This window comes from Myotis lucifugus, unplaced genomic scaffold, assembly GCF_000147115.1.
Source record: "Myotis lucifugus unplaced genomic scaffold, Myoluc2.0 scaffold_10, whole genome shotgun sequence".
NCBI lineage: Eukaryota > Metazoa > Chordata > Mammalia > Chiroptera > Vespertilionidae > Myotis > Myotis lucifugus.
Genome location: NW_005871058.1, coordinates 11,788,785 through 11,802,836, shown reverse-complemented (window position 1 = coordinate 11,802,836; position 14,052 = coordinate 11,788,785). Strand labels below are relative to the sequence as shown.

The following is a 14,052-nucleotide window of genomic DNA, read 5'->3' as shown; positions in this document are numbered from 1 at the left end:
TATTAGTTTGGGCCCACCTGGATAATCCAAGATAATTTTCCCATTTTAAATTCCATAACCTTAATGATATATGCAGAGTCCCTTTGTGTGTGTGTGTGTGTGTGTGTGTGTGTGTGTGATATATATATATATATATATATATAGTAACATATTAACATGTTCCAGGGATTAGGGTGTGGACATCTTTGGGGGGCCATTCTGCCTATTACATTATTTCCTTTAAATAATGGCAAGCCTGCATATAGTCAATAATACTGTAATAACTGTGTATGGTGGCAGATGGGTACTAGCCTTATCAGGGGGATCACTTCGTAAGGTATATAAATGTCTAATTATGTTGGACACATAAAACTAATATAATATTGTATGTCAAGTGTAATTGAAAAATAAATTAAAACACAAAGACAAGCTGCCAAAAAAAAAAAAAAGGGCAAGTCTTCATCCTACCAGGCTAATGGGAGAGTCCGTGACAAACATTACTGGGGCTCTTCCTCTCTTCGTCTTCCTGGGTCCTGGGGTTCTTATACAGAGCAAATTGGTGTGATGGTCCCTGTAGCCTTGGATCCCCTCGGATTATAGCAGACATGGCATTATGGCCTGACCTGGTGTGGCTCCTTGCAGGCTGGTGGATCTGCTGCTTTGGGACCACCCCCATGGCTGTGCACTCTTCCCAGCTGGGGAACCCTATGCCTTGGTTCCACCTTCCTAGCTGCACTCCTATATTACAGCCTGTCACTTACCTGAAGCGCAGTGAGAAGGGGAGGCAAAGGTCCCAGAACCACCTTTAAAAAATAGCTTTATTGAGTTATTATTTACCTACCATAGAAACGCAGGACACCATGTATGGGATATTGCATTGGACATACCTATGCTAAAAATTATTTGTTATTTACCCCAATTCACATTGAACTGAGCATCCTGTATTTCATCTGGTGACCCTATGTGGGTGGCATATTGTGAGAACATGTCTTATCCTCTCTGGCTTTCCCGTTCCCCCACCACAGTCATGCCGGTGGCTGCCTGGGCCTTATGTCATTCTGTAAAGCACTTAGCTCAGTGTCCACAGCTGAGGGCCAGAAAGTAAGATAGCCACTCAGGAAACTTTCAGAGAGCCTATATGGCCTCTTTAGCCATTTGGCATAAATTCAAGGCTATGTGTGTAAGTTCTGAGCTTTGAGATAGATTGCACCGTAAACCCTACACTACTGGAGTTAGTGGGCTGGTGAATGTTAGTTTTCTCAGCCTGTGCAGGAAGAAAAACATGATTTATAGTGTTTGTCCATTTCTGTGGTGTGACTAGTCCCACTGTGGCTGATTCACGATACTGACGCGATGTCATTGAACTTGGAGCTGGAATGAAATGTGCACAGCTGGCTCTGGGGAGCCCATGCAAGCCAGCCCCAGCTCACGCCTGCCCCAGGCGGTCCTCATTTTCATATATAGGCAAATCAAGTCTACCTAACAATGAAAAGCTTAAGAGAAAATATCTTACCACTGTGGTATTTTCTTATAGTAAAACTATTAAAAAATAATTTCCTGCCGTAACCGGTTTGGCTCAGTGGATAGAGCATCGGCCTGCGGACTGAAGGGTCCCAGGTTCGATTCCGGTCAAGGGCATGTACCTTGGTTGCAGGTACATCCCTAGTGAGGGGTGTGCAGGAGGCAGCTGATCGATGTTTCTCTCTCATCGATGTTTCTAACTCTCTGTCCCTCTCCTTTCCTCTCTGTAAAAAATCAATAAAATATATAAGAAAAAAAATTTCCTACTTGGGGTAATAGCAATTGATAAAACTTTTTCTGTGCTTCAATTCAGAATGAGGTATAGACTTCTGCTTTCATTCTGTGTTTAAAAGGCAACAGTTAATCATCATTCATAATGAATTTCTAAAACTCTCCTGTTTTTTATTCCAAAGAAAGGCTGTGTTTCCAGATCAACGCATCTACTGAACTTTGGATGCTAAGCCACCATCCAGTATATGGGGGCAGTGATTTCCACATATTTCTGAGCTAGCATATTGAACAGATGTATCTGTGGGTGGTTAAGAGTCTGTGGGGGATCACTTTATATTCCTACGTTTGATTGAGGAGTCAAGAAAGACCTATCCATGTACAGCCAATTCGACCTTCTGAATGCAGATCCAGCCCTTTGTGGCCTCCCTGGGCCTGAAGCCCCAGTGGAGATTCAGAGTATGGACTGTGGAGTGAGGCAGTCCAAGGGTGACCACTTTCCAACTGTATGTGCTCGGGGAAGAACTTCAGTTTTTTCATTTGTAAAATAGAGCTACCTCCAAGGGCTAGACGTGTAAAATATCTGATACATAGTAAGCACAAAGTAAGTATCAGCTCTTGGTAGTATTGATGTTATAACTACTGTCATCATTGTAATTCATCTTACTGCTCATTAATAAACAGCCTTATGTATCTATTTAGGTCTAGCAGATACTTCCCATTCTACAGAAAATGTTTGTTTCTTCCCCCAACCAAATCATGTAAAAATTCAATTATGATACAAATTCTAGTTTGACATTAAATGTTTAAGCAAATCTCAGAAATAAAAATGGTCTTCCTTACATTGTGAGACTGTCTGTGAATCCTGGGAAAAATCATTCGGATTTTTTGAATCTGAAAGAAACCAAAGCAGCAGTCAATAAGCTTAGCCAGGAATAGCCCCTGGCAGAACTGCAAAGTGAACAAAGTTTGTCATCTGTGCCCCTCTATTTCTCATTGTGGTCCTCTCATTAGCTTACAATCATTCATCCATTCATCCACCCATCAAATACGATTTTCAAAAGTTAAAATCATGACTCATACAAATATAGAATGAACATGTGAAAGATTTATTAACTTATTAACAAAAGAACCAATGAGGCTGATTCCAAGAGCATTTGAAGAAATGGGTATTTAAAGGGCTTTGTGCTTTGTTTTATTTTAAATAATGTCAGCGTAAGATTGCAATATAGTCACAAAACTGGTTAATGTCCTACAGGGCAATAAATCCATAACCTTTAGGGCTATTTTTCCTGCTGGACAGAAGTCTGCATATTCACATGTAACTTCACAATATCTGGACTCTAGTCATATTGTAAATAGCAAAATCAAACACAGACACATTGTCCCAGAGAATTAATTCTTGGAGAAGCCCATCTAACAATGTCCTGGCATGACTTTAAAATAATTTGCTATCCTCTTGTTTACTTATTTTCAAACACTATATCATTTCTATTAACATCTATTTGTTCAATAAACCTTTATTAATATCTATATGCGCCAGATATATGCAGATAAAGACACAGTCTCTGTCCTCAAGGAATTTATAACCTAATGGGGAGACATTCAAAATAAAAATTACAATATAAAGTGATAGACATATTCCCCTCCCAGGTTCCCTAGGATCCCATCATTACAGAGGTCCACCGAATCCCCAATTCTATACCATGTCAACCTATCCACCATTTCCCCACTTATATATTGAAATGCATCTCTTAGCCTGGCCGATGTAGCTCAGTGGTTGAGTGTCGACCTATGAACCAAGAGGTCATGGTTTGGTTCCCCGTCAGGGCACATGCCCAGGTTGTGGGCTCAGTCCCCAGTTGGGGGTGTGTAGGAGGCAGCTGATCAATGATTCTCTCATCATTGATGTTTCTATCTCTCTTTCCTCCCTTCCTCTCTGAAATCAATTAAAAAATTTTTAAGAAATGCATCTCTTAGAGCCCAATAGATGAATGATTCCTCTCTTAGATTTTTAATGGATTATTGATTTTTAGAGAGAGGGGAAGGGAGGGGGAGAGAGACAGAGACAGAGACATTGATGTGAGTGAGAAAGATCGATCAGCTGCCTCACTCACATAGCCTGACTGGGGATCAAGCTTGCAACCTGGGCATGTGTCCTGACTGGAAATAGAACCGGTGACTTTTTGTTGCATGGGATGATGCTCAACCAACTAAGCCACCCCAGCCAGGATAATAGAGATACATTTTAACCTAGTGGTGTGTGTCACATGGCGGGCTCAGAACTGGTTGGGAAGAGAAACGTTGAGCAGGAAAGAGGTGAAGAGGTCTTTCCTGTTGCTCCTAAAATTACTGCCTGTGGATGACTTGGACATAATTACTAATTAAGCAGCCCTTGTATTTCCAAAACATTCATTGAAGACGTATTTATTTCCAAATTAATGGAGCGGGGAAAGCTTTCTGAAATTTGACTTTGGGGCCCTAGAATTTAGTTATAACATGGCAGACTATTTTTTCCAGGAGAGGGGTGCAGGGTCTGCCTGAGGACTCCTCAACCACCTTCTCTCCCCCTCAAATCAGAGTTCTATTTCACATAGCAGTGGACCTGGGTGACTCAATTTCACTGGCCCTGCTCTTATGTTTTCCCCTATCTCCATGGTCACCAATGTGCCAGCTCCCCAAGAATACACAGCAATTTTCTCTCTGCTTGTAATTCTCCTCGCAGAGCCACCTAGAGTAGGAGTCATGTATTTCAGTTCTCTATCCTTAGGGATTCGACTCAGTTAATACTTAATAAGTAATTTTTAATGTAGCGAACTTCAATGGAGGCTGTAGTAGTAATAATACTATCTTTCCAGGAGCCATAGTTTAGTGGGGAAGGACAGGAACTTGGAAGTAATTCTAAAGCTGTGATTCTTAATCCTGGCTGCCTGTCAGGGTCACCTGGGGAACTTTGAAACATCCCGATGCCCAGGCTGCACTCCAGACCAATTTAATTAGAATCCCTGGGGTAGGACCCCCAGCGTCAATATTTTTTTTTAAAGCTCCCTGGGAAAGTCCAATGTTGCTAAGCTAGAGAACCATTGGTCTAAAGCAGGGGTCCTCAAACTTTTTAAACAGGGGGCCAGTTCACTGTCCCTCAGACCGTTGGAGGGCCAGACTATAGTTTTAAAAAAAACTATGAACAAATTCCTGTGCACACTGCACATATCTTATTTTGAAGTAAAAAAACAAAACGGGAACAAATACAATATTTGTATTTGCATGTGGCCCGCAGGCCGTAGTTTGAGGACCCCTGGTCTAAAGCAAAAGAAATGGAAAACACTGTAGTAAAAGGCTAACAAAGTGCTGTATGGATAAGGATACCACATCCATTCTGGATGTGCGAATACTCCTATCCACTGTCTGGCCCCAAATGTGGAAAAGATAGCCTCTCGTAACCATGGGGAAAATGTAGGTCAGTTGGATTGTAGGGCATTTAGAAACGATATACTCTGGGAGGTAAGGTCTGCAGAAAATTATGTCTCTAAGGGGAAAAGGGCCCAACAGAGATCAACCCAGAAAGATGACCCTCAAATTCATTCCACACGCTCTTTCTCTCACCCTTAGTGGTGTGTGTGTGTGTGTGTGTGTGTGGGGGGGGTTAACTCCCTTGTCTTTCTGAAGAAGTCCTGTCCATTCCCAAAGCCCACATCCTTTGTGAAGCTGTTGCACTTCTCCCTCCTATCCCAAGCAACATTGGGACCCTGTTTTCCTCTGGCACTTCGCTCCCCGTCTGGTTTTAGCAGCTAATTATAATTATTACAGAATTCAGTTATAATATGGCAGGCAGTTATTTATATGTTTACCCTTTTATGGGTCTCACTTATCTTTGTTTCCTTAGTAGCCAGCAGTTTCTTGTTTTTCTTTGACTGAATAAACAGAGCTGTAGCAATGTTAGGTCACGTCAGCAAGTCATGCCATCATCAGGGGAGACCTAGACTCAGGAACTCCCTAGGCCCCACGTCTGAGCATCCAAGGGGCGGGACTGGCGTAAAGCAGCTGGAGAAAACATGGACAAAGGCCTGGCAGGGCTGTGGCTGTTAGGGGTGAGCTAGACTGGAGTTTCACCTCTCTCAGCAGAGTTTTGCTTTGAGAGAAACAAGAGGAAGTTCACAGGTTTCTAGGTGGATGCATGGACTATGAAGCGCCTGTGCCACGCACTCCCATTTTATTTAGGCCACAGGCATCCCCAGACAGTCCGGAGCAGCCCTTTCTGTCTGAAAAGGTTCTCGTGTGTTTTATTTTTAAACTTGAAATATTTTTTTAAAATTTGCTTTTTTGGGGGCAACTTACAGGTTTTACACATGCTAGTATATAGGTAACACTATTATTTCCATTGTATAAATAGGAGGGTCATGCATTCTTCATTTTCTAGGACAGTGCTAATTTTAGATAGTATGTTCTGTTTTTAGACTGTGTATCCTGATTTTTTTTTATATGGAAAGTATGGTTGCTATTCTTACAACTGACTATCTTCTGGCCAGCCGTGCTTAAAGATCTCTTAGCAGTCAAGATGTCTAATTACCTTACATTTCTCTTTGAGAAATTAAGTAGGGCTGCCTCATGGACACCCTCCCCCTAAAAAAGGCCTAAAGGTAACATGGAGCTCGCACTTAACACATTGTCCTGAGCTCCAGACTTTTGTTGCTTGTGGTTTCATGGTGAGGACGATGTATATGAAAAACCCGCTTCCCAGCACAAATTTGTGCAAAAATCCTTCACAGAGCAATGGGTCATTAAGAACTGTTTATTCATTCCACCTCTAGAACTTCAGAAACTTATCCCTGTGAGGTGTAGTCACAGGAGCCCACCAGGAGGGGCACTGGGCCTATTGCTGGAGCGCCCCACCCCGCCCTGTGCCGCAGGCCCAGTGGAGTTGCTCTGGTTATTACGGATTCAACTGCTAAGCTTTCTCTTTCTGGTTAATAGAGGCAGCCAAATTAAACATCAGTGGTCCCACTGCCACCAGTCACCTCAATTTTAATAGAATGGCCCACAATTACACAATCTTTTTTACCTAATAAAAAGCAAAACTTTTTTTCTCACTGAATAGTACAAAAACTAGTGTTAAACTTTATAATATTTTTAAATATCCAAGGATCATAAGCTTTTGAAAAGTTGCTGAGTAACAGTTATATTTGGTTGTTTTTAATCGTCTGAACGCCTTAAGGTTTCTAGCAGCCTGGTTACATTCTTTAGAAGACATTTTGTATGTTCTTTCTTCAGTCGATGTGTCGTTTTATGAGACAATAACTAGAGAATAGCACCAACAAATTGATAGGTGGCAAGCTATTAGGACATGAGCCACGTCACCTTTTGGAAAAAGCGGGCTATTTTCAGATGTCATTAAATGAAGAGCTCTTCTGGCTCGTGCAGAAGTGTCATGGTGGCTCCACGGGCTTCCTTAATGCTTCTGTAATGGAAACCCTGCAATAAGGACAGGATCCTTCTCAGTAGCTGGCCAGTCTGTACTCATAGATTCCCGTCAGCTGTCTCCACAGCTGACATCTGAGTGTTTCCATCAGCCTGGGTTTTCCGCTCTTGCAGCCTCGTTGCTTTAGTGTTGCAACATCCAGGAGCGTCTCACTTGCCCAGACGTCCAGCAGCTCTTCACTTGAGGGGAACAAGTGAACTCTCTAACCCTCTGTTATCCCCAATGAGTGGAGGGGACAAGGATATATGAGGAGGGGGCTTGGTATGAGTTTGACCACATTTGACTAAGGATCAAGAGAGGGTGAGGCCAAAGAGAGCCTGCGCTGGGCTCTGCTAAAACAGCGCCTAAAATGAAAGAGAAATGGGCCAGAGTTTGTCCTGGATAGTAGTCATGTTTTCCTGCCAATGCACGAGGCCTACTCGTAGACAAACGACAACCAATCTAAGTGCCCAAATAAGATTGTTAGCCTTAGGAATCAAACTCGATGGCACCATTTTAACAGGAGGCTTCATTCTTCTTTTCTTATCCAGAACTAAGAGGAGAAAAATGAATATGGTTTTTGCTCACAGGATGGAGAACAGCAAGCCGCCTGTGGTTATTCCGACACTTCCGGTGCCCCTCCAAAACCACAGCTGCCCCGACACGGCCACCCCCCGGCCAAGCCACGACCTGGTGGAATTACATGAGGAGCGCGGCTGGATGAGCAACAGAACAGACCCGCAGTATGGACTGAACCCCGGGGAAGTGGCCACGGCCAGCATTTTGTTCGGGACCCTGTGGTTGTTTTCTGTCTTCGGCAATTCCCTGGTTTGTTTGGTCATCCATAGGAGCCGAAGGACTCAGTCCACCACCAACTACTTTGTGGTCTCCATGGCGTGTGCCGATCTTCTCATCAGCATCGCCAGCTCGCCGTTCGTCCTGCTGCAGTTCGCCACGGGCAAATGGACGCTTGGCAGCGCCATGTGCAAGATGGTGCGCTACTTTCAGTACCTCACCCCGGGCGTCCAGATCTATGTCCTCCTCTCCATCTGCATAGACCGCTTCTATACCATTGTCTATCCTCTGAGCTTCAAGGTGTCCAGGGAAAAAGCCAAGAAAATGATCGCAGCCTCATGGATCTTCGACGCAGCCTTTGTGTCCCCCGTGTTCTTTTTCTACGGCTCCAGCTGGGACAATCATTGCAATTATTTCCTCCCTTCCTCTTGGGAGGGAACTGCCTATACGGTCATCCATTTCTTGGTGGGCTTTGTGATCCCATCTGTCCTCATCATCTTATTTTACCAGAAGGTCGTAAAGTATATTTGGAGAATAGGCACTGATGGCCGAACTGTGAGGAGGACAATGAACATTGTCCCAAGGACAAAAGTGAAGACGGTCAAGATGTTCCTCATTTTGAACCTATTGTTCCTGCTCTCCTGGCTGCCTTTTCATGTGGTTCAGCTGTGGCACCCTGAGGAACGAGACTATAAGAAAAGTTCCCTTGTGTTCGCAGCAATCACGTGCATATCCTTTAGTTCTTCAGCCTCTAAGCCTACTCTGTATTCCATTTATAATGCTAGTTTCAGGAGAGGAATGAAAGAGACCTTTTGCATGTCCTCGATGAAATGTTACCGAAGCAATGCCTATACTATCACAACCAGTTCGAGGATGGCCAAAAAAAACTACGTGGGAATTTCAGAAATCCCTCCCATGGCCAAAACGATAACCAAAGACTCAATCTATGATTCCTTTGACAGAGAAGCCAAGGAAAAGAAACTTGCTTGGCCCATTAACTCAAATCCACCAAACACTTTTGTCTAAAATCTCAGAATTCTTTTGATTATTGTTATGCGCCAGAGATTAAAAACTTTAACTATATAAACGAAAGCTATTTATATATTTTTTCAATCAACTTTCTGAGGGAAATGTTTTCTTTTGTAAAGTGTATTCATTTATAGATTATAGTTTTAATTTTACTGTTTCACCTTGAGCTCCTTTTACTATATTAGTGACATACACAAAAGAGAATGTGTTTCTACTTTTAATTTACCATTATATTCGAAAAGCGTAAACCATACACACAGTCTTTGATTAATGAATCAGCCTAGTTTTATTGTTTCCTTTTTGTCCTTCCTACTGAAATGCTGTAACTATGGGCTTCTGTTTTAAATGGAATCCTCTCTGTCACACATTTCAGAGGGTTATATATATATATTTTTTATTAAGGACCCTTTAGGAAGTGTTAATGTTGTATATATTTTTACACTATCTTCTTCTAAATAATCACTGTCCAGAAAGCACTCCATGTACAGTATTGGAGATACACTGGAACTGCTGGACAGTCTTCTGTGACTGAATTTTTTTAAAAAAATATTTTTATTAATTTCAGAGCGAAAGGGAGAGAGAGAGAGATAGAAACATCAATGATGAGAGAGAACCTTTGATTGGCTGCCTCCTGCACATTCCCCACTGGGGATCGAGCCTGCAACCCAGGCATGTGCCCCTTGACCAGAATCAAACCCAGGACCCTTCAGTCTGCAGGTCGACGCTCTATCCACTGAGCCAAACTGGCTAGAGCCTGTGACTGAATTTTAATCAGGGTTTGTAGGGAACGTTTATAGAGTTGCTTAATCCCTCTCTTTCTCTCATTTTCATTTCCCTTTAACTTAAGCAGCGGGTGATACCTTGAAAAGTTTGAAGTCAATGGGATGTTTTTCTCACACCTGTGTCCTATCTAGGTTGTGTCTAGGGCAGTGGTTCTCAACCTTCTGGCCCTTTAAATACAGTTCCTCATGTTGTGACCCAACCATAAAATTATTTTTGTTGCTACTTCATAACTGTACTGTTGCTACTGTTATGAATCACAATGTAAATATCTGATATGTAGGATGGTCTTAGGCGACCTCTGTGAAAGGGTCGTTCGACCACCAAAGGGGTCGCGACCCACAGGTTGAGAACCTCTGCCTGAGAGACTCAGACATGAGGCCTTTTCTCCAGCCAGTGCCTGCCTGCTCCCACATCTCTCTCCAGGACACATCATCATACTCTCCCCAACTCAACTCTTCTTTGCCTGTCATAAGATTTTCTTCTCTAGCTTGCAGGTCCCCGTTATTTCAAATCTAGGACCAGCACAGTTTTAAAGTGTTCTTATTAAAACAATAAAGGGCTTACCGACAAGACTAGCCTGCATTTTCACACCCTAGTTACCAAGAGCTGCAAATAATAATTCCAGTTGTTCAGTGATTTTGCACTATCTCATTTGATCCCCTCAAGAATTCTGTGATGTACTTATTACTATGTTTTATCCATGAGGGTCCTGGGACTCGAAGTTATGCGGCATATCCGAGTCGGAGTGTGGCAGAGCTGGTGCTCACGCTCAGGTCCTTAGACTGCAGGTCGGTTGCTCTTTCCTTGACATTACAGCAGTGTCTCTAGAGAACACATGAGCAGCCAAACCCATCCAGGCCTCCATAGGCTTTCTGGCTACTGCTTTGGTGGAAGTCTAAGGTTTTAGAGAAGCCGGCCATTCTTAAAAGGAGAGTCTAGATGAAATTGAATGAGCTGGCCCTCACCTCTTCCTTGTCCGTGGATAGGTTCTTGGACTTGTAGTGCTGAATTTCTGAGACACAGAGAGAACCCTGTACCTTCCCACCTCACCAGGCACAGGGAAACAAGACGAGATTGGCTTTGATATTTGAGGCAAAGAATAACAATAAGGCATTTAATCTGCAAAATATTTACAGAGCTGATGTTTATAAGTGGTGGTGCTTCCTTCAATGCATTCAAAAGATAAAAATAATAGCTATATTTTCCTTCCTTTTCTTTCTCCTTATATATATTTTTAAATATATATTTTATTGATTTTTTACAGAGAGGAAGGGAGAGAGATAGAGTTAGAAACATCGATCAGCTGCCTCCTGCACAGCCCCTACTGGGGATGTGCCCGTAACCAAGGTACATGCCCCTGACCGGAATCGAACCTGGTACCCTTCAGTCCACAGGGTGACGCTCTATCCACTGAGCCAAACCGGTTAGGGCTCTCCTTATATTCTTACTAGGTCCCTAGGCCTGGCCTGCAATCAGGGCCTATCAGGGCCTTCCAGCTGCCAGCCAGGGCCTTCCTTCGTTCCACGTTGCCCCCTGGTGGTCAGTGCATGTCATAGTGAGTGATCGGTCTTCAGGTTGAACTTCCACAGGGACAATTTGCATATTAGGCTTTTATATTTATAGATTCCATGAGCAAATGGCACTCTAAAAATGACAAAATGAGGCCAATGTTTCTCTCACTTGGCCCTTGAATTTTATAGTCAAACTTGTTTAAAAAAATAGAAGTGATTTTATTTTCTGCTCCTTTAAATGGAATATTATTTTTTAAAGTCAGATTGTAAATAGTTAAACTTAATCCATTTTAATTTATTCTTATGTATATTATAGGTCTCAGTTTAAACTAAAAGAGACCAGAAAATTGCTAAGCTCTATCCTGTCTCTAATGTTCTATGAGTTTACCCAGGAAGTAGAAATTCAGTGAGACCATCTCATAAAAAGTCTTGTTATAGAAAGTACTAGTTTTTAAATGCCCCCAAATAATGACAAATTAAAATGTTAAATTATAACCGAGAGAGCACCAAAATTTCATGACCTCTGAAAATGCAGCTATACTCTCTCAGCATGTTGATAATTCACTATATCTTAGTTTAGTTTAATATGTAATATTCCTATTGTCTTACTTAATCCTAAAACTGGAGAAAATCAGATATAATGCCCAGATTGATGAATATTTGCATAAGTCTCAGCAACACAAGAACATTCACCAGACCTTATGTTTGCCGTCAAAAACTAGAGTGAAGGCACAGAGAGGCAGGCTTTTGGAGAGAATGAGAAAATCACTCCAGTCTCCTTACCAGGTACACGATGATGCGCACCATAAATCTGATTCCCGTAGTTTCCAAACAGGAATTCAAGAAAGTGAGAATGGGGGGTGTGGTGGGGTTCAGAGTAGCAATTCTCCTCCCTGACTCCAGGTTCCCATAGACTCAGAGGAAGGGAGCGGGATGCATCCTTTGAGGTGGAATTTGAATTTCTCCCTTTCTTCTCATCTTCAGTGAAAGCATTCGTGTAACCAACCTGCACATCCTGCTCAGATGTGCTTCCCTGTGGACCTGCCAGCACAGGTTTACCCAGGATGCCTGGAGCTGACTCCCTAGGCCAGATCCTTGCCCAGGTAGAACAGTTTTACCCACCAGGCATTGGGAGCAGTCATTCGCCAGATAAGTTGGCAGTTTTGCCTCTCCTGATGGGCACAGTCCCTCCCTTCACCTCTCCAGCTTTGCTGCCACCTGCCCCGATTCCATTTCAGAGCCACACAACAAGATCTGCTGGAGTTAGGTGACCAGCATCAGCTTGGAGGGTGCATCCCTCTGTAAGAACCACATGTAAAAGAAGCAAAGAATTAGAGATTTTTAGAGGAGAAGGGATGTTGGGAGACCCTAGCACAAGCCTCTCGTTGTTTAGAAGGGGAAATTAAGACCAACAGATGTCAAAGTAGGGGAAAACGAAAATGCCTTCTACTACCAGTCCAATATCCTTTCGCATTCTGCTTGCCATGGCATGATTCACGTATTGGAGATAAACTCCTCCCTGTGTGCAGAAGAATATGAAGAGTAGAAACAGTTCCCCGCTGTCCCGTTCCCCTGCTCATTTGCCTGGAACAGAGGTGACTTGAAGGTGCTGTCATTAGTGGAAATGCAAACCGACTTTGTCAAACTGTTCTACAGAATGGCCACTTGATGGCACTGTGGCCGGCAGGCAGAGCCCATCGCCTCTTCAGATGCCTGTCAGTCACACTGGCTGTTCCAGAGAAGTCCTCGTCTCATAGCAACAAGACAGGAAAATTGCTGAGCACCCAGAGGCAGCTGTAGATTAACTAATCAATCAGTGTGTTCAAAACACAAAGCATCTAAACACTGGGAAAATTCCAAAATAATTAATACCTTTTATAGACGTGAAGTCACTAGTCAAAATATTATTTTAAACCCATTTTACTAATGGTATCGTTAAAAAAACAACCACCATCAGACCACGAAACTGGCAGTTGTTTCACCCACACCAGGGCTTCTCTCTTTCCTGCTCCTTTTATCATTTGACTCTGAGAATTCATGGACCGTTTCATACCAGTGTAACCTAGACTTTCCCTAAAAGTAAATGTTCGTATGCCCCTGGTAAGTAGGCAGTTAAATTAATTTTAGGTCCATTTCATTTCCTCAGACCCTCTTGAATTTTTTGAGCCCGCACAATTTGGGCCATTTTAAACTTCTTGCTCAACTGAAAACTTCTAGTCCAAAGCTCTGTATTCTTTCTCAAAAGGAGTCTCTTTAAAAGTATGTGTTGCTTTAAAAACTCTGTCAACCCCATATAATTTGTAGAATGTATGATTTTTAGTTCTGCAGGAAAATGACCCCCACAAGTGCTGGGCTCTGCAGTGCTGAGCCATGTGTAACCTAGATGGCTACCAAAGTAACGAACAGGTGGGGAGCGTATACAGGTGGAGACGCTGGGAAAGGGACAATTGACTAAGTGACTCACGGGACGGAGCAGGATGGCGTGGATATCATCCAACTTCTCAGACTGGCGGGCAATTGAAAATGTATGAATTGTTTATTTCTGCAATTCTCCATTCAGTATTTTCAGACTGTGGTTGACAAAGGGTAACAAACCTCAAAAAGTGAAAAACACGGTGAGGGGGGACTTCTGTATTGCTAAAGAGAGCCTCCACCTATATACCATTTTAGGGGCAGGCATGAAATAGCTACAAAGAGTTCTGAAACATGAGACCTACAACACTACATATTTAGATTCTAGCTCATTAAATA

General features: G+C 42.7%; 1 protein-coding gene across 6 annotated transcripts in view; it reads left to right on the top strand.

Moving 5' to 3' along the window:
- The window catches only part of GPR19 (G protein-coupled receptor 19), a 30,278-nt gene extending 21,139 nt beyond the window's left edge, over nt 1-9,139 (top strand). For 4 of the 6 annotated variants that reach the window (XM_023750045.1, XM_023750043.1, XM_023750044.1 and 1 more), the window contains one exon: nt 7,735-9,049. In XM_023750045.1, the coding sequence (XP_023605813.1) occupies nt 7,751-9,004 (1,254 nt within the window). In that variant the 5' untranslated portion in view covers nt 7,735-7,750 and the 3' untranslated portion in view covers nt 9,005-9,049. Of the gene's footprint in view, nt 1-7,734 lie in introns of all 6 variants that reach the window. The other 2 variants (XM_023750047.1, XM_023750048.1) reach the window with 2 other exon arrangements.
- The last annotated feature ends 4,913 nt before the right edge of the window (nt 9,140-14,052 follow it).